The sequence below is a fragment of the Sceloporus occidentalis genome, unplaced genomic scaffold, assembly GCF_023333645.1.
Source record: "Sceloporus occidentalis isolate IW3139 unplaced genomic scaffold, rSceOcc1.0.p SCAF_205, whole genome shotgun sequence".
NCBI classification, from domain to species: domain Eukaryota; kingdom Metazoa; phylum Chordata; class Lepidosauria; order Squamata; family Phrynosomatidae; genus Sceloporus; species Sceloporus occidentalis.
The window spans coordinates 1,438,158-1,465,152 of record NW_028317185.1 but is presented as its reverse complement, the minus strand read 5'-3'; the positions used below and the strand labels follow the sequence as shown (position 1 = coordinate 1,465,152).

General features: G+C 47.2%; 2 protein-coding genes across 2 annotated transcripts; one reads left to right on the top strand and one right to left on the bottom strand.

The window, feature by feature from the left end:
• Positions 1-299: 299 nt before the first annotated feature.
• LOC149277966 (protein Hook homolog 2) lies at positions 300-13,690 on the bottom strand. The gene is made up of 22 exons (XM_089502584.1): positions 13,643-13,690; positions 12,092-12,177; positions 11,307-11,379; positions 10,379-10,429; positions 9,780-9,912; positions 9,115-9,182; positions 8,638-8,700; positions 7,950-8,030; positions 5,655-5,818; positions 5,037-5,177; positions 4,654-4,855; positions 4,250-4,360; positions 3,829-3,916; positions 3,529-3,598; positions 3,090-3,227; positions 2,527-2,614; positions 2,407-2,441; positions 2,003-2,085; positions 1,607-1,710; positions 928-1,032; positions 594-665; positions 300-473 (listed from the first exon to the last, which is right to left on the bottom strand). The coding sequence occupies exons 1-22, from the start codon at positions 13,688-13,690 to the stop codon at positions 300-302; spliced, it is 2,178 nt and encodes a 725-aa protein (XP_089358710.1).
• An 11,822-nt stretch (positions 13,691-25,512) lies between these two features.
• Positions 25,513-26,430, top strand: LOC149277965 (transcription factor JunB-like). The gene has a single exon (XM_089502590.1). The coding sequence runs from the start codon at positions 25,513-25,515 to the stop codon at positions 26,428-26,430; it is 918 nt and encodes a 305-aa protein (XP_089358716.1).
• Positions 26,431-26,995: the final 565 nt, after the last annotated feature.

The following is a 26,995-nucleotide window of genomic DNA, read 5'->3' as shown; positions in this document are numbered from 1 at the left end:
ATGCTATCAGATTGTCTAGAGTTGGCGTGAAGGAGTGCTATAGGGGGTGTGGGAGAGGTGAAGAAAGCAGCACTATTTAAAAAGGCAGAAACCCCCCACTCACGGGGAATAACATTTTCTAAAAAGAACGGTCCCACCTCGCGGACGCGACCACGTGCTTGTGGCTCCTTTAATAATGGTGGCGCTCCAGTGGGACTGGCCCGTTAATAGCAGTAGGTAGCTTATATGACGCGCGGTTCTATTCTCCTGCCCTTGCTTTGGGTGGACTCGGGGGGTCACAGCGTCCGGTCGCGCTCCTGTCAGGACAGACTCTGTGAGTTGTCAGACTTCGTGTATCTGGGGAGTAAAGAATGGGAGCGGGAGATGTGCCCGCGGCGGGCGTTGGTAGCCAGTCTCTGCTGGGCCAGGAAGGACTGGGCGCCATTAGGAGCCTGCGTGCGTTCATCTGCGACTTTCTGCTGAAGGCTCATTCCCTGAAACACGGAAGACAGACAAATTCACAAAAGGGTCCCGATTATGTTTTACGACCGAGCTCCCGGTGTCACCCAGTAAAAGACGGATCCCCCTGCGCGGTGTATTACATTCTCACGTACCATGTTGTACCAGGCGGTAATGATCAGCTTCTCCTCTTGGTCCCGCTGAGATTTCGTCTTCTCATAATCATTCTACATGACAGAAAGAAAACAAAAAAGTTAAGGTTCCCATTATTGTTTAGAGGCTGCTATCAAAATAACTGCCCCGATACCCACAGAAGACTACGAACTGTGCGTAGATTGTTGGCGCTATATAAATAAAAGATAATAAATCATAATAAATGTATCCGTCTGCTGTGTAACATGCAACTCTGCCGTGCAGGTTTAACCAGCTGCTGAACTACATTTCCCACAATGCCGTGCTCCCCCCTCCAAGGGCTTCTCCCAGCCTCACCTCTAGGTGGCGGATTCGGCTTTCCTTTTCATGTAGCTGGTTCTTTAAGGCTTGTATTTCTGGCGGGATGTAATTGTGCTGTTTTGGATCAAGCGTTTTAATAACCTTTCAAAAACAAAAAGAATTCACACATACTCAGGTACTCTGCATTAGTGTTTTTAGGTGATTTTATTATCAATTTCCGAAAAGCGAGATGTTCTCAGGGACACGCGGACAGCCGACATTCCGATTAGAATCTAATTTTATTAGAATATCACAGCTGAAGCCGTAACTTGAATGGAAGTGAATTCATTACGGATACATAGAAACACAGGACCTGCCGGCAGATCGGCCCCGTTCGGCCCCCGTCTAGTCGCCCGTTTCTCCTGCTGTAAAGACTTAGACCTTAAGCAGCCGTCTGTCTCGTATAAAAATATGTAATGTCAAGACAGAGCTGCCCGGTGAACGATCGCGATACCCAACTATATCTCAGATGGTATCCATTATTTCATTAATTACATCCTCATGTTTTTCAAAACACGCACTTACTGTTCCCAGGATCTGCATGATTATTCCTCCCCATTAATTAACTCTGTCCTGACTGGCTGAACTAAGGCCGATCACCCGTCGAGGCGACCGCTCCCCCTTTCAAATCGACGTTAGAAGCAGAACCGCGTAAAACACTCGGCAGCACCGTTACCGTTCTGGCTTTGTCCACGTAGCGTTTATATCTCTCCTCCATGGCTCTCATGTCTTCCTCCTTCTGGCGCAGGACCTGCTGCAGCTCGTCCACCTTGCGCGACACTGCGGAGACGGGAGGTGCAGCATTAAAATTACACGACAGGTACCGCGGCGGAGTACAACGTACAGTGCGACAAGTCGGATACATTCGCACCAATAAAAAAAATAAAAGTGGGAAGCGGCACATTTTTATTTTTATTCTTTCTGTGGAATTCTATACGCGAGGCCTCAACCCACCACTTTTCTTCAAACGCGTCCTTTTATCCTACTAAATTTCTCACAACGCTATCGGCCTATTTAAAAAACAAAATAAAATCCGGAAGAATTAGAATGTTTTCCCAATAAGATTCCATACTGTTTAGGTCGGCTTTCGGCTCCAGTCTTTCAATGTATTCTCTCTTCTTTTGCAGCTCCGAGTGGGCGCTGTGTAACATCTCCCTACGGAAGAGAACGCCGGGTTAGTGCGCGGGTAGTCACCGCCGCCGATGGTTCCCCATCCAACACTTCGAGCGTTCCTGCTGCGTGTTACAGAATTATTTTAGCCAAGCCTCCTATGTTCCCGTCATACACCATGTTACGGATCTTTTGCATGCGGCCCTCTATACATTAGAACATAAACTCTTATGGCTTTCCGCTCCCCACGTCTGAGCCGCACATGCGTCGGGGGGTTTAGTTAATGTAATAGATGGCTGGCATGCGGTTATATAGGTCGCCCCTTTATAGCAGTAAATATATAGATCTGAAGGCCAATTTTCTTACAGGTGTTCCTCCAGTTTCCGTTTCAGTAGCGATGACTGCAAAGAGAGAGAAAGAACGCGTGTGACATGCGTGTCTCTGCCAACGGCGCACACTCAACGCTAACATCTGTCTGACACTCACATCCTCCGCTCGGCTGCCCTGCTCACGAAGCTGTCTCTGGAGCTCTTCGATCTGGGCTCGGAGCTCGTGTATCTGCTGCTGGTTCAGTCTGGGGCAAGAAAGAAAATGTCCGGTAGGCAGGAAGGCAGCAAGAAACTGCAACTCCCATCACGCTCACACAGGCATTAGCAGGATCCATAGATCAGACTAATGCGGGTAAATTGCCATATCTACAGAAAGAGGACAGGTTCAGCGGAACCGAGCAGAATATACGGCCGGAAGCTGCAGCTTCAGCTGAATTCAATGGGGACTCTGTAACAGAGCCCTGGGCTTCCTGGTGAATATAAGATGACAGATAAGACTCGCTCCAGTCCGCCCGTGTTTTCTGTCGTAAAGACCTGGAACCAGTCCTGGATCTCGTTTTAGATTTAAGATTGCGTCGCTGTATTACCCTCTACCACTTCTGCACAAAGGCCGTTCCACTCATCTACCACCCACTCAGTTCGGCAGCACGGAAAGGAAGAATTGGCACGGGACGAGTAACCCCTTCATTACACGAGTCTACTGCCCGTTCCACCACCCACCGGTTCTCGCTCTCCAGCCGGTTCTTGGCTCGGCTTGATTCTTCCAGCAGATTTTGGATTTCGCACAAACGTTCCTGGTACGAAGCCTCCTGGATGCACAACATCTTATTCTCCTGCTGCAGGCGGACCACCGACTCCCTGGGGAAAAACGCCAATAAACGGGCAATCGAAACAATGAACAGAAAAATAAAAAAGGCACACCTGCTACCTACGGAGTATTTCACTGACCGGTAGAACGTCCCGCTACTAACCGGCATGCGCTCCCCGTCATAACCAAAGAAAAGCTCGACAGGAGTGCAATTATACGTCAGACACCTGTTACTGAATCACATATACACAACGAACGCAACGCGCATGGCTTTGGACGGCGGAAATTAAAACTTTCAACACTTATCGGCGCAGCAAACAAAGTCTCGCCCTCCCGACCGCAGCCTCTCACCTCAGCTCCGCGGGCATAATTTCCGCTGCCAAGTTCTCCACTGGTGGCGTGGGCCCAGAGAGCAGGCCATCTGTACGAGAAACAGAGCAAAAACACATAAAAATGGCTTTGCTTTCATAAAAAAAAAAAAAAACAACAACCCACCAGCCAAATGATTCTACGGGCCAGGGAGGAATATTAGGAGCCGATTGTACATGTAAAGCAGAGTAGGAGCGCTATGAGCCGTGCCTTAGATCTACAGAGAGAATTCAAATACATAGGACAGATAGATCGCGCCCCCCGTTATCTGGGGTCTCTCACCTGACTGTATCAGACACGTCTGCTGAAGGTGAGAACAGCGCAGCTCGTCGTTCGTCTCCCTCAGGGAATCGCGTTCCACGAGAAGTCGCTAAAGGGAGGAAAAAAAAACAAAAAACACCTTGTTTGACCCAAAACTCCCTTTATAATACCGTGGAGGGCGTACAGGTCAATGGCACTACACTCATCATAAAACATCCTAAGCTGCGAGAGTAAAAAAAGTTTAGTTAAGCCCCAGTGTTACTTTGCATAAAACCGAGCCCATGCCTTCCATCACAAGCTGCTCGAGTGTCTCTCGAACATACTGTGAAAATATACTTCGATCTTCTCCAGGACCCCATCGATGGAAAAACAAAATAAACGGCTGAAAGCCGGCACCGTGCACAGAGAGGACCCCGCGCCGGCTGCCCCTCCGAAGCCTCACCTCTCTCTCCTTCTGCAGAGACTCAAACTTTTCTTTTAGCGTCTGGAACTCAAACTGCCATTTCTCGGCTCTCAGGGACTCGGCGGAGTGCTTCTTGTGCAACTCTTGGATCTGAAGGAGAAAAGACAGCGGCACGAAGCAAATGTTGAAGGATGTTGAGGGTGCTCGCTAGGGAATCTACTAACCCACGTGAAGCAGTTAGAAACCCCCATCTCGGCGCGCCATCTGGGCTGCGTGACAGGTAAACGCCACCATTTTCAAAGCAGAGGCCCAAGAACAATTGGTAAACCCTAGGGGAGACGTTGCTAAAGCTGTGTTTAGTAGGTGGGACAGCACCTTTAGAAGGAGATGCCATGTGCCTTAATAGGACAGACGGCATTATCCAGCGTGTCCTTCTATCTCACCTGGCGGTTGAGGCCTTCCACCTGTGCGCGGGACGCATGGGCCTTGTGAAGTTCCTCCTCCAGCTGACAGGTGCGCTGCATATAAACCGTGTTCCTTTCCTCGAGGAGCTTCACCTGCCGTCTCAGGTCTCCCAGATCTTCCAGCTTCTTCTTGTAGGATTCCACCAGGGACTCCAATTTCCCTACTCTGTCGGAAGAGTGTCTGAAACAAAAGGGGCGAGCCATCATAAATAGACCGCTCTACCAGAAAAACCAAGTTTGGACCTAAATCCAATCACCCTGTTGCTGTCCAGCTTTCCCACGCTCACACTTCTATCCTACGAGACCTAAATGAAGCGAAGCCTCTTGGCCTAGGGTCACCGTCTCTCGCCTTCGTTTCTTACCTGAGAACATCCATCTCGTCCCTCAGCGCTTGGGCCTCGTGCGCCAGTCCAGTCAGATCGTGGTTGCGCTGCTGTAACTCCTGCACCTCCCTGTCCATCTCCTCGCACCGCTGCCTGTAATCGTCCCTCGCGCTCTCCAGTCTGAGAAAGGAAGGCGGCATTGACTATCGGCATCTGCAAACAACCTGCCCTCTTCCGCTGTAACGGGGAGCGTAGCGGATCACTCCTGTCCCCAAACACGGCTCATCGATGTGAATCGTACCTCTTCCGTAGCTATTGTACAGGCAATGGCACTCTGTATAATACATGTGGAGAACTATGCAGTTTGACAGGGATGGCTCGGAGAACTTAGTGAAGACACTCATGGAGTTGGTCATGGTTCTAGACTCTACTATGAGTTGGCATTGAGGTTCTCCCAAGCTCCGCTCCTCATGGAGGACATCAGGCTTTTCTTTCCATAGATTGTTCTCTTGACCAAGGCACAAATGGTCGTTATCAACCATCACTGACTGTACAGGACCCCCCAGAAGGGAAGTCTGTATAGTCCTTTGGTCACACTTGACCTCATATAACCCCCTAATGATGATGATGAGGGCCAGTTTCCCCAAATGTACTTACCTGTAGTTCTCCTCTTGAAGTTGTTCTATCTGAGTCTGTAACAGAAGCATCTTCTTACTGAACATTTGGGGAGTACCCGGGCTCCCCTCGCTCGGCTCCTGATGGTCTCTCAAAGCTCTGTTTTCAGACACCAGAGATTTCTTCTCTTCCATGAGCATCGACACCTTGAGGAGGAAGAATGGGTGGCACAAGGAGAGGGGAAAGAAGGGGAGGGGAGCGAAATCCCAAAATGTAAGAGGCACAGACAAACAGCGGAAGAGGTCGTGTGAGAAAAGGAACGTTCGTGATAGAGCCGGCCAAGTTGCCAAACCTAATTCCCCTGCCTTTTGCGCTTCTTTAGGTTGTGCGCTCCTCCATATTTGTATATTTTCTTGTGCTAATACACACCTGCCTAATTTTGTTTTTCTGGGTGGGCTGGGGCTTAAAAATATTATTACATCAAAGAAGACCAAACTTGTGTCAGGCTGGAGTCTTGAGAAATTATTTTCCCAGCACTTTGGGTAGAAGCAGAAAGTGTATTTCATGAAGTTAAACTAAAAAAAAAAAGTTATGCCAAGATAACATGATCACAGTCATCTGCAACACGCTTACTTCTACACGTGTAGATAGACAGGTATGACGATTGGGTCTATGTTAGGGAAGCATAGGAGGTCACGGCAAAGAGAAACATCAAGGGACCAGACGTCTCCTTGGCTGAAAACTTATCTCTGGACGAGCGTCCGATAAAGGAGTCATCGGTCCAGGGCATTGTTAACCCAAATAGCGCTCATAGGGTTAAGAGGCTAAGCCATGGGTCCTAGAACGTTACCTACGAGCCAAAACGGCCATATGCGTTAAAGGCCTTTCGAATGCATATATTTCAGCGAGAGAGAGCTTGTAACGTTAAGCTGTAGGCGGCAGTAAGGACAGCGAGGCAGGAATTATTACACCGGAAGCGCGGGGTCCGCAGGAGATCACATGCAGACTCTGTGTACATGCAACATGCTGCAGCTTCTCGCTCACATTCACTCCACACCGGCCGTATATCCGTATCATACCGGCCGCGCATGACGTACAGACCCTACTGAGATAAAACTTTACATTTTTTTTTTTTTAATGCTGGCCCAATAAAAGGCATCGACTGGCTAAAGGCTACATATGAGCTGTAATTAAATAGCTTATCTGCACGAACACTTTATACTCTCTGGTGCGTATAGTGTGACTATATGAAGTATAGGGCGATGAGAAGATCATTTAACCCCCTTGGAACAAAAATAATGGCGTTACTCCCCCCCCCCCCCTTTAAGGAGCTGGTGGTCTTATTACAGAAGAGGCTAAAGGACTAAAGCCTTAAGTATTAGAAGAGTTTAGACATCGACGGCACTTGTTGAAATCAGTCGCACGTTAGGTTCGCGTCTCTCATGCTCTCACACCGCAGACCCCAAACTGGAAAGGCGCATTGTTAGCGCGCAGGCGCGGCCGGAGCAGACGTGCGGAGGGTTAGACATAGCAAGACACAGACAGCTTCTTAACTCACCGCATATCCGGATGCCAAACCCAACTCAGCTTAAAACCTTTTTTAAAGGGGGAAATCACTCATTCAGGTAGGACAGACAAAGCCCCCCGCGCTTACCCAGGACCACAAACTAAGACCTGGCGTTAAAAGTCATGTATACAGAATCTGGCAGGTCGCGATTGAGCTTTTTTCGCTCATATGTATGAAATTTGCTCGTAAAAAGGCTATACCTACAATCAAGAGCCGAGCCAAACATTAAGACGGGGCTCGCGGTTAGCGATACATCTCTCCGACGTGTCCGCAACGGGCCGCGTACACACGCTATTCTGTATAAACGCACGAGAGGTCTTAGAATGCAGACTCTAAATTAGAATATATATATAATAAATATAATTATATATATTTATTATACACACACACGCATATTATGTGCAGACCACAGCCCCAAGTCTCCAGCAAAGAGCGGAAATATCACTCCAGCTTCTACAGGAACATAAATCGGATGGCGGTCAATGAATCCGGGATAATGTACTCATTTTATAGCAATATAAAAATCTAAAATAGTGTATTTCTAGAATGGCATATTACCCACTAAACACATTCCATGGCTCTACATACTGTCTCAAAGCAGCGGACGGATCTATACATCCTTATATTCTCCACTGGAATCAATTATAGGGGGACTGATTTCTGGAGGTATTTACCGCATTAGAGACACAGATTCACCGCACACCCCAACACCTGCATCCGAAAGTACGTAAGGACAGTCATGCGCGTCTCGGCCCGGCGTGCGCACCTACCTGCTGCTCTAATTCGTGACAGCGCTGTAAAATCTCATTTTTCTCGTCCGTGTCCTCACTGAGGAAGTAATATTTACGAGACTGGAAGAAAATAGGGGGAAAGAAAAACCTTAAACCTTATTCAGTCCTCGAGCTTGCCTGATATCCAGCTTAACCTTATGTCTGTCCCAAGCATGTATACATTGCCTCACTGTATTAGCCTCTACCACTTCCACTGGGAGGCCGTTCCACTTATTTACAAAACATAAGAGGTTTATTCAAAACGTGCTGATGAGCCGCACTTAAGGGTTTGACAAAATTAGGTGTATTTTGGGGGTAATATAGGACCTGGCGACTCTCCCTGATCCGAGGCACTTTGATCTATAGGCCAATACCCAGACGTACGAAAGCTGCCAAGAAGCGCTTCGGAGGCTTTTAATGAGCCAGCGGAGAGCTTTGTGGGCAAGATCCACGCGCGCCTTAACTTTGGGTCCTGGAAACGAAGAGCCCCAAAGTTGCCCGCCCTTACGCTAAAAGGAATTCGGTAGAAACTTAGGGCACAGCCACCCGCGTGTAGGCGTGGTTACATTGTTATACCCACCCTGACTCCTCCCATCACTGACCTCATTCCTGCCGTTAAAGATCCCGGCACACCCCATACCAGTGAAGATTAGGTCACTCGAGTCACGCACACTAAAGCGATACTCACCTGGCTGTCATAGTTGACATAAGTGTCGCCTGTCACGGCGTCCGGTGGATCCTTGCTCAGGAGCTGCAAGGGTTAATGGTCTTCGTAAACAAACGTATAAACAACGCGGATGTTTTGTACAAGTCTCTAGCGAAGCTTATAACTTTAACTGCGTCGTATAAACAGGTAGGAGTTCGTTTGGAACACAGAAGAACAACAAGGGCTGGGAAGGGAGCGGACGATATATAATATGTTTACCCTGCGTAGTAAGAGGGCCTTATATAGTTTACTCACGTATTAAATGCCTCTAGAACTAATGGGCAATGCAGCGTGTATGGAATAGGTGCTATCAAACCCTGTAGCCCGAGCACCAAAGCCAACACGCACATTAAAGTACTTTAATATTGATTCATATTTACCGAATCTACTTAAAAACAAACAAAAAAAAAAAAAGTAATTTTTATATGCAAGCTGTGAATCAGCGTGTTAGCTGCTCACCTCCTGGATGGACTCCATGACGGCTTGCTGGACAGACTCCCCTAGGGTCATTATCTGCTGGATGTGCTCTGCGAAATAAGATAAACACAGAAAAAAACCATGACGTGCCAAAAACGATCATCGGTGGAGAGGAGCAGATTAAAAAAACAGACCCAAAACATGACCTGTGACTGTTCATTTAAACACCTTTTTGGGGGTTTATCTGCTCAGTTGCGCACCCCGGCCTTTGAACTTGGCAGAGTTGCAGATGTGAGAAGATCCCCTACATCCAGCTGAAAAATCATTCCCCAGTATGTGGAATATATACTGGAGGTGGATTTTTTTTGTTGCAAAAAATTACCTCAATAATAATAATAATAATAATAATAAAAAATAATAAAAAAACTAAACAAAAAAACCCCCAACATTTGCTATCGTGTCTTACTGGAGCAAAGCTCTGCCCTCGCTAAACACCGAGCATTAATCCTGAGCCAAGTCACACTTTGCTGCCCAATGCCCCGCTTTGCTTCATTTCTCACGGTATGCCGGCTCGCGCACGCTCAGTCTGGGCTCTGATCTAAAACCCCTAAGTTACTTTCCCCCCCCCCACCTCCGATGGCTTCTCCGATGTTTAATTACAGAACTATACATTATCACAAAAAGCTTCCGCCGCCCGCCCTCCTCACCTTCCTTCTTGTCGCAGCTGATGGCGCAGCCCAGGACGAGCTGCACCATTTTCCGCAGCTCGGCCGTATTGGAGAATTCCCCGATGAGGGCAACGTCGGGGATGTGATCGTCTGAAACGGGGTGTCCCAAAACCTAGAAGCACAAACAATTCCTTAAATCCATACAGATAAAGTTTCCACGCGAGCGCCGTACATTTACACGCTACCGTCAACATGCAAACACAGAAAACGGGAACTTCTGTATATTTGGATCACGGTCAGCATCTGATTTATCTGCCTCGGCGTGGAACATAGAGCTCGTTATTAAGATATCCGTACGACCCAAACATACGATTCAGAAAGAATAGAATGCACATCACAGAAATTAGCGACATCACTCGTGATTTTTGTCGGGAACATGTAAGTGTCATGTGATACAAAAGCAGGCGCTGATAGGCTGTCGCCACCGAACCGAAATACGCTACTGGCAAAGGCTCAATAGGGCAGTTAGCGTCAAGTGGAACGGCACCTACAGGATTTATTAACCCTTTACATGCACATCTGCTACGTAACCGCAGCGTCCTGATCTTGTAAGCAAGCAGCCGGCCTGAGATACTCACATCCTGATAATACTCCAGAACGCTCTGTAGGATTCGCTTGAGATTGCTGACCTGAAAAGACAACACGTAAGACGAGGAGGTCGGAAACACCCTCCCTGTCTGCGTTTTATCCGCACCCTGCTTTTATCTTCTCGTCGGGTTATTTTCCTAAATGCTAGCTGCCCTTCTGATTTTTTTTTTTCTATGGCTATTATAAAGAGTCGGGGTAAATAGATCGATGCGAGTACTTTAATGTGCAATCTAAATAAAAAGCCCTGTCGCTTCCGCCTTCCTCCTCCATGGTCCAACATCTGCGGCTGCGGATTGGCGACTTGAAATCAAAGGGAGCCTTTGCTGCGCATGAGGGTCCGGACAGGCCTGTGCTCTAGCGGACTGGGTGTAAGGATTTCATGTGCAGGGGGGGGGATTGGGATGGGAACACAAAAGATCTGAGGGGTGGGGGAAAGGGGCAAACACATTTGGGGGACAAATCTGTAGAATCCCCAAAGCATTTGCAAAAGAGACAGATTTAAAGGGAAGGTGCAGCGATCCCATGCATTAAAGGGTCCTTTTAAATGAGGGGGGTCTGTAATGCTGTAAAGAAGGGGCACAATGATGGCTCCGCACCCCAATAACGCTGGACATTCCGATTCTAACTCATAAGCCAACAGCTACAAAATATTTACTGAGTGCCGAATGAAAGAGCAGAGTCACCCCATAATTGTAAAAGTTAAGATAATTCATGTTTATGAAAACCAAAGCTTCCCATCCCAATCTTTCCTTGGTACGCGGCCGAGCCCCGTCCCTCCTGGATCAGTCCAAGAAAACAAAAGAAAAATGAATCGCCTCTTTTTACAGAGCGGCACATGTCTGACATTCTGCGGCTGCGATGAATATGTGAGGAGGAGACGCGCGTTCTTTGTCTCGTCGGGTGAATCACGTGGATTACCTTTAGTCTCCAGTTGTCGGCGATCTCCTGCTTAATTCTCATGAGCCAGGCGTCGTTAAACCACGTGGGGTCTCTGGAGGAAGGAGAGACGAGAAAAACTAGATGGGTACAGAATAAAACGCACAAAATAATAAATAGATAAAAAAGAGCAAGAAAAGGGCGATGGAAAAAAACCCACAAAAAAACAAAAACAAAAAAAAATAAAAAACTTCCCAATAACATTAAAAAGGGACTATTATATACTGGAATAACTGCAGCCCATAATACTACAGCCCGGACACTCTAAACCGTGCGCTCTACTCTCACGACAAAGAGAGAGCGCCGCCGCCTGGCGACACGCAGAGAGCGCCCGACCCGCAGAGAGCGCCCGACCCGCAGAGAGCGCCCGACCCGCAGAGAGCGCCCGACCCGCAGAGAGCGCGACACACGTCCTGCCTCAGTAAAGCACCAGACAGATCCATTAATAAGGAAAGTTACAGAGAAATACATCCTAGGTGTAAAAATGAAAGAGCGGAACCCACGAAGCTAATCGGCTACCGGTCCAAATTCCTCTGGGAGAAGAGGAGACGAGCCTGGCAGGCGAATACACGAGAACCGGCCACGCGAGGCTCTACATCACCTGCTTTATATTATTAATAGGACTTTGGCAACACCAAACGTTACTCAGTCACACCAATAAAGCGAATATGATTGAGAGAGAAAGAGCACGAGTGAGAAAAGGAGAGAAAGAAGAAGGAAAACGAGACAAACGAATAAAGGCTTTGCGCAGAAAACGCGGGACTCACATGAGACGCAGGACTTGGGCGATAGCGACCCCTCCGGTCAGGTCCTCGTACGAGCTGCAGGGGCCCGAGACCCCGAACGTCTGCATCTGATGGAGAGACGAGGAAAGAGTCACAAACGAGAGAAAGGGATGGGGGGGGGGTTAAATAAATAAATGATTAAAAAAAAAATAATAATAAAAAAAAAAAAAATATCACAGAGCCGCTCTGCAGAAAGATCCGTACCGCGAGTTCTGGAGCCCGACACGAGGAACGACAGCTGCATATCACCCATTGGGATGTAAGGTAAGGATGTGGAACAGCCTCCCAGCAGACGCGGTAGAGGGTAATACAGTGAGGGTATTAAACATGCATGGGATAGACATACGGCTCCTGAATCTAAACAACTGGTTCATGTCTTTGCAGTAGGAAGACATAATGTTTGATATAATTCCAATTACAGTTACGTTTAGAACGTTGAGTATTCCGCACCTGAAGTGTGTGTGTGTATATATATATATATATATATATATATATATATATATATATATACACCCTTCCACCCCCCTGTTAGGGCTGCTCTGCATTTCTTTTGTATTTTAGATTGACGTCCCCAGACAACTCCCCGCGTGGATTCTAAGAAAATCGGGCCGGCTCTTAAAGCGTAAACAGATTTGCCCGGCCCTTGTTATGAGCGACTTTACTACAAATCCACCTCGTAACAAAAGGACCTGGAAAAAAAATAAAAATCTCCTGTGATATTGTGGTACGGCTCAACAGATCAGCTCAGGTATGACAGCTAAACAATTAGGTGTTTTTTTTTTTTTCTCCTGCTGTAAAGATTCGGACCTTAATCAGTCGTCGGTCTCGTTGTAGATTGAGGAGCCGTATGTCTATCCCATGCATGTTTAATACCCTCACTGTATTAGCCTCTACCACTTCTGCTGGGAGGCTGTTCCACTCATCAACCGCCCTCTCAGTAAAGCAAGACACCCTTACCTCACATCCCGATGGGCCAAGTGGTTCTTGGAAGTAAAGCGTCACCGCGTTTGGCGACATAGCGAGAGCGAACAGTTTATCCTTTTTTTTTTTTCTGGCAGAAAAATAAAATAAAATTTTGACTTTTATATCATGAAAAAGGCGATTTATTTGTTTATTTACTTTGTGACGCCATTCAGGGGATTTTTTTTTTTTTTTTTTTTTTTAAGGAGCACGGAAATGTTAATAAAAATATCAAAACTAATTGAATTTTGCAAAAAATAAAATGATGCAGCCAATATTTCTATTATTTTTTTGAATGAATAGGTTTTAGTAAAAAAAAAATTAAAATCGTGTAATTTGCTTCTAATTCATATACTTCGTGAACAAAACTCACTAAATTGGGTATTTCTGTTACCCAATAATTCACTACACACCAAGTAGCCATATGGTGATTGTAAACACGCGTGTAAAAACACGACAGGTGATACATTGGTGTTAACGCACAGTATGTGGCGAGTACTCTGGGCTACCAAGTTATTTTTACTGTAAGGAAGCCGTAATCACTGCCAGGCCCTGTTTGCAGCGAACACTTACCCATGTCAGCAGGGGATCGCACTGCTCCCCTTTCTTCTTACCGCTCATGTTCACTCAGTTACCGGCTTCTCCGGGAACTCTACTCCGAGGTTGCACTCACTCAACTTAGGCCGCGCCAAAAAAAAAAATGCACTGGGTTTGCCCCTCCACGGCCGCCGTACACTTCACAGACTCTGTACCTGCCACGTAATATATGAAGCATAACCCACTCGGCGCGTCTCCTCCAATCACGCGTTAGCTCGCTGCGGTTGCCATAGGTAACACTTCCTGTAGTGGGGTCCTTTACTGTGAGCGACAGATGGTTGTCTTTGATAGTGCCTGAAAACAAAAATACTAACATTTCTAATTAACTGAGAAGGAGACATGTATATACAGGCTACAGGAATGAAGACAGAATTTGGATAAGATACCCCCCGTGTCACTATATAGAGCAAGTGATCCTGGGCCAAAGTTGGAAAAGTGGCCTCGTCACCATAGCAACCAAAAATTACTTAGTTGCAGTGATAATAGGACCATATTTTATACTTTGCACCAACTTGTTGTTTGATGGGACATTCCAGCCATTGTATGCTCTTACCCATTCGCGTCCGGTGACGTACCAGGTACGTCATGCCCAAGTGGGCTCATTGGTTCTGTGGCATGCCTGGTACGTCATGCAAAATATATATATATATATATAACTCAATACTTTTTCAATGCATCATTTTTTTAGGCGTTGTCACCTACACATTGTCCTAGTCTATTCATTATCATAGGCATGGATACTTGTAGCCACAACCCCATAAAGAATACATTTGACCTATACATATGCTAATAATTCCCCTAGCAAAGTGTACAGGTAGTATTAAGTGTAATGTCTGTTGATGGGAAGCTTAGATTAGTAGAATTGTCATCTTCCCGAACCCTCACCTCAGGAGGAACGTTAATCTTGACGCTCGTTTGCATAATTATTACTTGCCATTATGTTTTTCCTCCCCTTTTGCTGGAAGGAAACGCAACAAGAAAGTAGGTGATCTGAGGACAGAAAAATAATGATATTTGCCACCGAACCCTCGTATATTTTCATTGAGTAGATACATTAATGTTTTCTATCAAAAGGACTTTATTTGGCTGAAAAGTTTGAAGAAAACAAGGAAGAGGAGACGGGATGGGAACAATTAAATACATAACGGGATTTAACAAAGTACAGGAGGGACGTTTATTTCAAAGGAGGATAAATGTTACACGAAGAGGCCGTAATCTAGAAATTCACAGGCTTAGATGGAATGTAAAGAAGTTTTACTTTACTGAGAGGGTGCTAGATAAGTGGAACAGCCTCCCGGCAGAAGTGGTAGAGGGGATTTAAACATGAATGAGATAGGGATACGGCTCCTAAATCTAAGACGAGACCAACGACTGATTGAGGTCTTTACGGCAGGATAAACGGGCTACTAGTCGGGCCTGTGTGATATATTCCAGATTCTTTCCGCTTGATGCAGCCTGTAATCAATGCATTAATCCGTGCTGTCAGGGTTTACGGATATTTGTTTGGTGTCTTAGGATAAACAAGTTTTGGCCGGACTTTACCGCTGGGCTATGACCTACTTTTGCTGATTGAAGCGATCTGCGTATTACCGGCAGAAACCGGCTGCGGAATATCCAGGTACCGGACCGTCCCCCGTCTCATACAGACCGCGGTGTTTTTATTATTACCGGTATATGTATTATTATTGTACACAGTAGAACACGCCGTATTGCTGTATATTGCACCCCGTCTATTATCGCTGCGCAGATGGGGTGATTGGCAACCTAAGAAGCAGCGATCGCTCTAATGCAGACAATGTTCTAAAAGGGTTACATAGTTGCCAATTGTCTCTAATTTGCCAGGACAGTCCCTGTTTTTTTGGGTCCTGTCAAATTTGGCTCTGTCACAAGCAGCATTGCTTTGAAACCTTCTGTATCTGTACCGGGTAGACTGGAGGGTCACGCAGGGCCGCGTAACTCCGCCTGATTTAGGCCCCGCCCCTTTTTAGCCCGGGACAACTGGAGCAAAATTTGGCAAGTACAGTGTTACAGCTTTACGGGTCTTCCTACACATGGTGGCCGGTTTACGAATGAGAACACGTTACCATATGATAATGCTTCAATGCGGTACTCGGAACCCTCTTACATTTACCCGGCCCCTGAGTGCCTTATTACCCCTGTAACATCTTATTACAGTAACCCGGCCCCTGAGTGCCTTATTACCCCTGTAACATCTTATTACAGTAACCCAACCCCTGAGTGCCTTATTACCCCTGTAACACCTTATTACAGTATCCTGCCTCCTAATTGGCTGGTTACAGCTGCAACATCTTATTACGCTATCCCATCTCCTGAGTGCCTTTTGGTTCAGTCACTCAGTTTATCCCGGTCCCTAGGAAGGACATTTAATTAGTCTGTCACCTCCTGAGGACACTTAATTACATGTAATTAAACATTTAGCTGCGCCTATAATTAGCGTGACGTGTCAGCTCACCCTCTTGTTAATCTTTGTGTTTAAGGATGGGGTTGCGTCAACTGGGGTGGGTGAAGGGGTTAATGCCACACTCATTTAAGGTCATGTTGGAGAAATTAGGGCACAATAAGGACACGGCATGTCTCGTGACCTTGACCTCAGTATAGCAGGCTGAGTAGACTTCCTTGATTTCAAATGGACAGACCCCTGACCGATTTCATATGTCCCTGGAATAGACCCCTAAAAGTGTCTAAAGAGAAATATTATATTATTATTATTAATATTATTATTATTTTATGTGTGTTGTTTATAATGCCATTAAATGTATTTTCAGAACAGAATTCATTTTATTGAATACAACCCTTCTAACTAACATTATTTATATAAAATGCGATAAAATCTTTCATTCATAGTGTAACATAGAACGTGCCGGCAGATCAGACCCGTTCGGCCGTTTTTCTTAAATAAGGACTTAAATGCGTACATAGATTTTGCGGAACCCCCTCCCCCAAACATTTGCCCCTTTCTGTGCCGCTCGGCACGGTCGTTCGGTCGTACACGTCCCCTGCGTGCCACTTGGCTAGTTCCAGTGCTGCCTGGCACAAGAGTACCAGGGGGGTCTCAAAAGAACCCCCGCATCCCCCGCACACGGAGAAAGCGCTTCCATTCATTTCAATGGGAGTGATTTCCTGCCACTGATTGGCTGCTTGGCGGCTTTATGAAGCTGCAGCTTCTCCTTAAGGTGAGTGACTTTAATAAAGATTCTTTTTGGTGAGGCTGCATGAGACGTAAACTGTCACTTTATATCTCTGCTCATAAACTTTATTTCTGATAAAACTTGTTAGTCTTTTATTATGAGGGTCAGCGATCCTTCCAGCTGTTGCTCAACTACTAATCCCACAACGCACAGCCAAAGGGGGGGGTGACAGAATTTGGATTGTGGGTTGGAGGTTACCCCAGCTCTGTCTGCCCCCCTGTCCGTCCTCCGCACCGTATGAAGCTCTCTCGTTCCCTTCTCTTTGTCATTATGTTCTATCTGTTTTCCTCTCATCTCTCCCTGCCCCTCTCTCTCTCTCTCCCCTGCCCCGTCTTTCTCTCTCTCTATGCCCCTGTCTCCCTCTCCCCGCCCCTGTCATTCTCTCTGCCCCTGTCTCCATCTCCCCGCCCCTGTCACCCTCTCCCCGCCCCTGTCATTCTCTCTCTCTCTGCCCCTGTCTCTCTCTCCCCTAATTCCCCTGTCTCTCTCTCTCTCTATCCCTCTTTATCTCTCTCTCTCCCCCTGCCCCTGTCTCCCTCTTTTCTCTCTCTCTCCCCACCCTCCATTTCTGGTTTGGGATAACCTCCAAATGATTATGATGATTCTGGGAATTTCAAGCACCTGGTCCGTCCTCCCCCTCACTCACCCCCCAAGAGACTCTCCCACCGCTCTCCCTATTCATCCACTGCCATACCAGTGACCCCCAGTGACCATTAACCCTAGACATGCCAGTGACTCACACAGTGAGAGATCGCTTTGCAATTTCAGGAAGGAATTTTTCCTTTTTATGGAAACTTATGGAAATTGCTTCAATGTGTGTTTTTTGCCTTTTTTTTCTGGATCGACACCAGGGACAGGGATCAATGAAAGCTCGCCCTTGTTAGGCAACCGCAATATAACGATGAGTCTATTAACCCCTTTCACGCTAGTGAATTAATGCACACGCCTGTTCTGTGCCGGCAACACGCAGTCTTTTAACCCTTCAAATAGCGCTGGCCGACAAAGAATACTTTGATGCCACGGACCCGTCTAGCGTGATTTCCATTAACCCATCTCATGCCAGAGCTGTGTGCTTCTTTTTTAACACCTACCCAACCAGAAACTTATAGCACAGTCCAATATTAACCCCGCTGATGCCAGACATACAGTGTATGCATCTATTAACCCATTCCGTGCCATCAAACCGGTGAACCCTCTTTGCCCATTTGCAAGTATTTCACCTGTATAGAGAATATAAAATGTGTAGAGGTAGATGTTAAAGAATGTGTAGCAAGTATACGGCGCACAACAGGGAGGCAGCAAACATGACACCATTGCTGGGATTTCATATTTAGACACACCGAACCGAAGGCTAAGAAAAGCCCTGACCACAAGAGCTTACAATCTAGGGTTTACGTCAGTGCTTTCACCACATCTGTGTCTTCCAGACAAAGAATTTCCTTTTTTTTCCTCAGTGATAAAAACATGTTTTTGTCTGGAAACAGAGACAGACTAACCCCCAGCGCACACAAACACCCAGAAAAAAGACAGACAGACACAGAAGCACACACACCCCGGCCCGTCTGGGACATGTGACTCACCTCTCAGGGACTGACCCCCAGACACACTCAGGTCACCCCCCCCAAGGTAAGTGACTCACTCAGACAACTGCGCTTCTCACATCAGGATTGGGCCATTCGCGGCGTTCCAGATGTTCCTGGACTCCAAAAGCGTTAAAAAAAAAAAAAAGAAGAACCTTTGCTTACTGGCTTAGTGTGATAGGAGTCTTAGTCCAAAAAGAAACCCACCAAATTCTTTGGAAAGAAATAGGGGGGGGGGCTGTTGTTAAGGGGTGTTTAAGAAACATTACATGCTAATTTCTCACATTTTTGTTTCACCATCAAACATGTGTTTTTTTTACATTCTATTTAACCATTTAAAGGTGTTGTTCCACTTATTGAAAACATTAATGAGACACTCCAGGCAACGTACGCATTTTAATGCATATGATATTGGCGTGGTCCCTTTACATTTCCGTGGGGTAACCCCTTGGTTCTCTCGAACCCCCATATGTATTTGCCCCACCAGCTATTGTGCTCATGCGCAAATAGCACCTTTACTATGCATTCTTCATTGGTGCGGCTGCATTAGTTGCGCTTTCTAGTCTGCTGAAGCCACTTTAACCTTAGCAGATCTGTCACTCTATTCTTCCCCCTGAAGGGTTAATCACATAAACGCAATCCGGAATCTTTTCCGAGGCCCTTTTCAGTTTCTATGGTAATGGAAACTACCTGCGTTTCTGCCATATGACAATGAAGCGTTCCTGATGAAAATTGTGACTGTGGCCAAACTTGACATGATTAAAGAATTATTTCTGGAAGGTTTTCTTGTTTTTTTCTCATTCATCAGCCATCAGCCCCACTCACGTCATCATCGATCCAGCCCTGCTTGGAATTAGGTTTCTCATGCCGCGGTTCAAGAGTAGGTGGAACAGCACGTTTGACAACAGAAATGACGGGCGGATTAGGTGGTTTTTACATGTATGTATGACTGATAACATGTATAACATGGGTATGGTCCAGGCCAATAAATTACACGCATGCAACCGCCTGCAGGACAGGAGCCTCTATTGGCCACCAGGCGCTTGCCTCTCGTGCCCAATGGCCAGTCAGCCTAACCCATTAATATACCGATCCCAATCACCCTGTGCAGGCAACACGCGACACCGATCTATGGGTCACAAATCTATCTGCCTTTTTTTTCCCTCCCCTGATGCCTCTTTTTTCTCAGAATATTTGCTGGGCAGGAAGGTATCAAAGGGTATCCTTTACGAAAAAATTACTGCAGTTTTTTCTGAAGTAATACTGCAGTTTTTTGGACATGAAAAAACTGCAATACTGCACTTTTACTGCACATTTACTGCACTTTTACTGCATTTGTACTTCACTGTTATTTTTGTACGGAAGTACAAATGCAATAAAGCTGCGGTACATTGAAGCACAACTGTAGGTTTGCAATATTAAAAAAAAGTGCAGTAAAAGTGCAGTATTGCAGTTTTTTCATGTCCAAAAAACTGCAGTATTACTTCAGAAAAAACTGCAGTAATTTTTCGTAAGGGATCAAATGTGTATAGCACCATGCCGACCCTATACTCATTTAGTAAAGCTGTTTTTACCTCCCTCTCTGGGTGGTGACCCTCTGTACACTGGGATTTTTGGTGATGAATCACCCCATCCTCACCCTGCCTCTTACCACAGAATTAACCCTTACTTGCATGTGTTACACATCGCTACCTACGCCACAAACCCTGTAAGGGACATCTCAGTCTAGGGATTCCCGTTTTAACTGTTGGCGGGGAGGGCATAAATATACCCCAGCAGTGTAACTCAGGGCTCGGGTGTTTATAACGCGCATGCAGCGAATGAACCCCCGAGTCTCACGTTCTAGCATTTTCGGGGCTCTCTTGTTTCTGCGTGTTCTAGAAGCCTGCCAAGCGCTCAAGGAAGAGAATGCTGTTGCGTTTTGATTGCTAGTGAGTCACCGCCGGCAGGCAAATGAACCACAACCTTTGGGCGTGTGGCTAGTCTTAGCGGATTTAACCGGTGTTTCTCTGAATTTGCTCCTGCTGTGGGCTAACTTAAAGCCACGGCCTTCTGAAAAGCGTGCGTTGGAATGTACCCCTCCATTCACACAAAATCATCTTGCAACGAATGTCACGTTCAACCTGTTCATTCGTACAAACACTCGCTTCGCCCATGTTCATGAATGAGGCCACAACTACCTTCGCCCTATTCATTCCTACACACGATCCTGTCTTTATTCATTCAAACACACACGCTATATCGCTAGTCAAGCCAAGATCTGGTTGGTACTTTTCAATCTTGGGATCCTATGCTGGAATACAGGTCACCTAATAATTGCAAATCCTCCTATGCTTGAACACAGGCCTTCTAATGATTACAAATCCTCCTATGCTTGAACACAGGTCATCTAATCATTACAAATACTACGATACTTGAACACAGGTAATTTAATCATTATAAATTCCTTTATGCTTGAACACAGGTCACCCAACCATTATAAATCCCTGCCCCTCAAATAACACATAATCGTTTTAAACAAACTTCATATTTTCAAGTGCCTCGGGGCTCAGGGTCAGTTTTTTTTAGTAGCTCCAAGATATATCCTTCACCGTCTATTGTTCATGTTCCACTGCCGGCTGGCGACCTGGATTCCAGCGACACCGGGGGATCCACAAAGACCAGAGCAACCGAATAGATTGTAAGCTCACAGGAACATAGAAACATAGAATTTGATGGCAGATCAGACAGACCAAGTGGAGACTTCAGACCATAATCAGTTGTTGGTCTTGTCTTACATCGAGGAGCCATATGCCTAACCCATGCATGTTTAAATCCCCTCACCTCTACCACTTCTGCTAGTAGGCTGTTCCATGTATCTACCACCTTCTCAGTAAAGTAAAACATCCTTACATTACCCCTAAGCCTCTGACCCTCTAGCGTTAGATGTATTTAAGTGTGTCCATCACATCTCCTCTCGCTTCACTCCTGCTTATTGTAAGAGCACTATGGAATCTTCTGGCACCTGATACATAAAATGCGATATAATGTTATAAAGTAACCATGTTGACCACTCCTAGGAGAGGCTGAGATACAGCAGAAACCCGCTGGGAGTGAAGTATCGGTCTCATTCTCACAATGGACCTTAAACCTGCCCCTCTGCACAGGCGAAGAATGGAGCTCTGGAGGAATTACTGCAATCTATTTCAGAATGTCGGGTTCTTCCCCAAATGTTCTACTGTATACGGTCGTGGCCCAGCAGTGAAGGTGTTAATCAATGCTCCCAGCATACCCCCACTAACCAAAGCCACGTCACTTCCCTCTGTGTCATAGGATATTAATAGGATCAGAGAAGTATGGGCAGATCCAGAGAAAACACACGCTCTGCGCCCCGCTGCTTCCCTCTGCGTGCGATCCCGTCAAAAAAAGAGCGGGCAGGCGTGATGATTTATATATATTTCCCCCGTAGTGGGAGGAGCTTCTCACACATAATGACATTTATTGAAGTCTGTGTTTTGCAGAAGGTGGGATGCGTAGATTCCATGTTCCAAAACCCCTCCTGCCTGCGTCACCCTGCGGTGGGAGGGGCAGACTCTCTGCCCCATAGCCCCCTCCTGTCTGTGTCACCCTGCGGTGGGAGGGGCAGACTCTGTGCCCCATAGCCCCCTCCTGTCTGTGTCACCCTGAGGTGGGAGGGACAGACTCCGTGCCCCATAGCCCCCTCCTGTCTGTGTCGCCCTGTTGTGGGAGGGACAGACTCCTTGCCCCATAGCCCCCTCCTGTCTGTGTCACCCTGTTGTGGGAGGGACAGACTCCGTGCCCCATAGCCCCCTCCTGTCTGTGTCACCCTGCGGTGGGAGGGACAGACTCTGTGCCCCATAGCCCCCTCCTGTCTGTGTCACCCTGCGGTGGGAGGGGCAGACTCTGTGCCCCATAGCCCCCTCCTGTCTGTGTCACCCTGAGGTGGGAGGGACAGACTCCGTGCCCCATAGCCCCCTCCTGTCTGTGTCGCCCTGTTGTGGGAGGGACAGACTCCTTCCCCATAGCCCCCTCCTGTCTGTGTCACCCTGTTGTGGGAGGGACAGACTCCTTGCCCCATAGCCCCCTCCTGTCTGTGTCACCCTGTTGTGGGAGGGACAGACTCCTTGCCCCATAGCCCCCTCCTGTCTGTGTCACCCTGTTGTGGGAGGGACAGACTCCTTGCCCCATAGCCCCCTCCTGTCTGTGTCACCCTGTTGTGGGAGGGACAGACTCCTTGCCCCATATCTCCCTCCCATCTGCGTTAGCCTGCGGTTTTTCGCGATATATTTATCTGTGGAGCGTAGTGTTCACGGCCTGACCTATATCCCCCTCCGTCTGTGCCAGTGTGTCACCTTCCCAGCCCCAAAGAAGGCGAGGTTGCTATGTAAGTACAGGGTGTGCCCCGGCCTCTGTGTACAGGCAAACAGGAGAGCCGATTAGGGCAGGTATTAGCTTGTGACACAGACCTCTCCTCCCGAGGATCTAATACTATTAAATAAAAACTCTTACATAAAACTCCTGACCCCAAAATAAGGCCACATCCTTCTAACAGAGTTGCACAAGGTAATGATATGAACTTGGCATTAACCCATAAGCGCTGTCCTCTCATTAACGTGCAGGTAACGCACAGGTAAGGCGCAGGTAACGCGCAGGTAAGAGCCGCTGCAGTCACGAGGCATGCAGTCTGATGTATGGAAGGAAAGTGATAGAAACAAGGAGCTCTCAAAGAATTTCTTTCCTGTCGTACAGACCAGGGGCGTCCAACCTGCGGCCCCCCAGCTGCTGCAGGACTACATCTCCCATAATGCTCTTTCAGCTAAGTGGCTGGCTGAGGATGATGGGAGATGTAGTCCTGCAGCAGCTGGAGTTTCGCAGATGTATCCATCCCGTCACCTCCACAAAATCCATGTTCTCCTATGATTGCCCTTCCATTTCACCTATTCACTGCTCTCTTTAAATTTCATCCCCTCCTCTCCCATTCTCTCTTCCTGTCACCTCTACTAGTCCTCTCTCTCTCCCCTCTTTCATCGCCAACATAATTTTCTCATTCCTCCTCAAAAAAGTCCTCTCCTCGCATTGTTTCTCTCTCCTGACTTAATTTCCTAGCCTTTCTCTCCTCCAATCCTCCCTAGCTTCTTCTTATTTGTCTTTATTTTTCTTCCATCCCAGCCAGTAAATGAACCAAATTAGCGTCTTTTTTACCATCCATCCTTTTCTTGGCAACCTCTCTCTCGTCTCCTGTCCACATCCATCCATGTCCTACCTGAACCGGACATTTTAATAAACGTCTCTTTATTAGAATCTAATAAATAGTTATAATAATTATAATAAATTCTAATAATAAAAGTAAAGCCTAACAAGTGAAGCGCTTTAAAAAAAAAAAATAATATCAACATAAACATTTGAAGTTACGACACAGAGAGGTGCAGCGGGGAGACGGGAGGTGACAAGAGTTGACACGTGGTGACAAGCAAGTCCTACGGGATGCCAACGTAGGAATCCCTGGAATGAAAAGCCTGGCACGTAATGGCCTCCCTGGAAAGGGTGCGGCACATCCGGATTCCACAGGGTGCCGGAGGAAAAGGAGTAGCCAAATGCCGCTAATACATAACACCACTAAGGGTGCCGCGTGTCCTCCGGGGCTGTCAAGTCGGAAACGTCGGCGCACGCACACAATGGCCGAGCGCTCCAAGATTGTCACATGGGGAATGGGATCTGGGATTTCGGCAATTTATCCTAAAAGCTCCAGTCATAAAAACATGAAAATGCGGATTTTTATAAGGAGAAAAACGTCACATTTATGTCGCCAACCACAAAAAAAAAAATAGATCAAAACGTATAATTATCTTTTATATATATATATATATGTATATAGCGGCAACAATTTCCATAGCGCTGCTCGCAGTACACTCAAAGAGGCTGACAGAACTAGAACTAAGACGACCCGATCCATTAGATAAAGATGGTCTGGCTCACAAGAGCTTACAATCTAGAGTATCCGTGGGGGTCACAAGGGACTACCTTTTTCCTGTTTCTGATGCCCTCTCCTTTCACCTCCCACGGCAGGTCTCCTCCACCACCCCACACTCTCCATAAAACCCTTATTATAACCATGTGTCTATATTTATTATAACTATGTATATTTATTATAACCATGTGTATATATTTATTATAACTTTGTGTGTGTATTTATATTTATATTTATTATAACCATGTATATGTATTATAACTATGTATGTATATTTATTATAACATGTGTATATATTTATTATAACCATTTATATTTATTATAACCATTTGTGTATAGTTATATTTATTATAACTATGTATATTTATATGAACTTACTGCACACAGGTGGACTTGGCACTTTACAGTATAATAATGGGGAGGAAAAATAAGTACACTAGTCCTACAGCTAAACGGTAAGTGGTGTTCTTGCCCCAAGAGCTTAAAACTTTTCTGTCTTCTGTCCCAGCACCACATCTTCATATCTACCCCTATTCTGTAAACTCTCCTTACATCATAGCCCACGCCCTTACATCATAGCTCCCCTCCTGACATCACAGTCCGCCCCCTTACATCATAGCACCCCCGCCTCTTCTTTGCTGCCCCTTGTTTCCAAGCTGCCCCTTTCCTGACTATCCTCCCTATCCTCTCTCTAACCTCTCTCCCTTCCCCCTCTGCTAACCCTGTTTACAAGCAGCACGAGTTTCCTGGCAGTGACGTCACACGCACACCTCCCTCCCCACCGCGAGCTACGCTCGCCCCTATTGACGTGCATCTGACAGCTGCCCAATCAGCGGGCGGCTTTGCGTTTCCGGTAGTGTTTTGGTATAAAACGTAAAGCCCGAACCCGAAACTTGACAGAAGCGTTGAAGCCCGGGGAAGGTTTCTTGTGTTTTGCGGCTGTTACGGCACCGGAGACCCGCAGCACTTACTCACGGCGGCTCCTTTGACGCAAAACCCTGCTTTGACGGTCGCTGCGGACTTAACACCAGTGGCCAACGCCGCCCAGTCTACCTGCCCGTTTTTGCTACCACTACTACTGCTACTTCCATGTGCTCCAAGATGGAGCAGCCTTTCTACCATGATGACTCCCTGCTTTCTGCCTACTCCCGCACTGACTCGGGACTCCTTAAAGGGACCCTGGGGCATCTAGCCGAGACCTACCGGCTCCCCAAGCACGACATGTCCTACTACCCCACTCAGGACTCCTCATCCCACCACACAGCCCCTGGCAGCTTAAAGATGGCTGCCCCGGAGCTAGAGAGACTCATCATCCACAGCGGACCCGGTGTCCTTAATGGTAGCAATGGGGGGCAGCTCTACTACGCCCCCCGAGGAGGAGGCGGCGGCATTACCGAGGACCAGGAAGGCTTCGTGGATGGGTTTGTTAAGGCGCTCGATGACCTGCACAAGATGAACCGGGATGTTCCCCCAAACGTGTCCCTGGGAGGCAGCTCCGGGCCCATGACTGGTACAGGTTCCTCGCCCCCCGCCAGTATCTACAGCGATGCCGCGGTGTATGCCAACCTGACCAGCTACCACCCGAGCTGCTACAGACAGCCCTCTGCCACCATCAACTACCTACCCCAGGGCCACGGGGACTACGGGGCATCGCCCTTCAAGGAAGAGCCACAGACTGTGCCCGATGCCGGGGGTGTGAGGGCCGATAGCAGGGAGAGCACCCCGACGCCTCTCTCCCCCATCAACATGGAGGAGCAGGAGAAGATCAAGGTGGAGAGGAAGAGGTTAAGGAACCGCCTGGCAGCCACCAAATGCCGCAGGCGGAAGCTGGAGCGGATCGCCAGGCTGGAGGATAAGGTCCGGGAGCTGAAGAATGAGAACAGCGGCCTCAGCGGCACGGCCGGGGCCCTCCGGGAACAGGTGGAGCAGCTGAAGATCCGGGTGAGGGAGCACGCCAGGCACGGCTGCCAGCTTCTACTGGGGAGCAAGGGCCACCAGGTCTTCTGATACCAGAGACGTGTCTGATTCGCCTTCTTCTGCTTCACCTGAGTCAAGGCCGGCATCTTCTAGGTCAATCTGAGGGACCTCATGGTGGCTAAAGAGAAAAGGGGGTGCCCGACAGAGGCACCTGCAGGCGGGGAGAGACCAGCTGTGACTTTCTGAGCTTTTTGGCTCTTCCTGGAACCCTTCCATCCTCTCCCCCCCACTGCCTCCATGTATTACTGCTGCTCAAACCCCCCCAATAGCGGGGGGGGGGGGGGGACATCAAAAAAGACTTTGCTTCAAGAAGAAGAACTGAGCCAGACCAGGTCAACTTCAGTACAAGGGATATAAAGACTTAAATAGTTTACAAATGAGAATTAACCCGTCACTGCTGCGAGATGAGCACGGGGGGGGGGGAGGGGGTTACAGTAATACAGGTTAACTCTTTCAGTGCCATAGATCCGAGTGAGCCCATGCCTAATGAGTCCTGGTGGAGTCTAACTTCTCCTTGAGCAAGCACTTAAAAACTAAATGTCTTCCCATGTTCTGCTTTGAAAATGACGAAACTAATGCAAATTCTATATGTGAA

What these genes read in the sequence shown, in the direction of transcription:
- LOC149277966 (XM_089502584.1), bottom strand. Translation starts at nt 13,690, where the DNA reads ATGAGCGGTAAGAAGAAAGGGGAGCAGTGCGATCCCCTGCTGACATGG. An exon ending in GCGATCCCCTGCTGACATGG is followed by an intron (nt 12,178 to 13,642) that starts GTAAGTGTTCGC and finishes TCTCTCCATCAG; the next exon opens with ATGCAGACGTTCGGGGTCTC. An exon ending in ACGTGGACAAAGCCAGAACG is followed by an intron (nt 1,033 to 1,606) that starts GTAACGGTGCTG and finishes TGTTTTTGAAAG; the next exon opens with GTTATTAAAACGCTTGATCC.
- LOC149277965 (XM_089502590.1), top strand. Translation starts at nt 25,513, where the DNA reads ATGTGCTCCAAGATGGAGCAGCCTTTCTACCATGATGACTCCCTGCTT.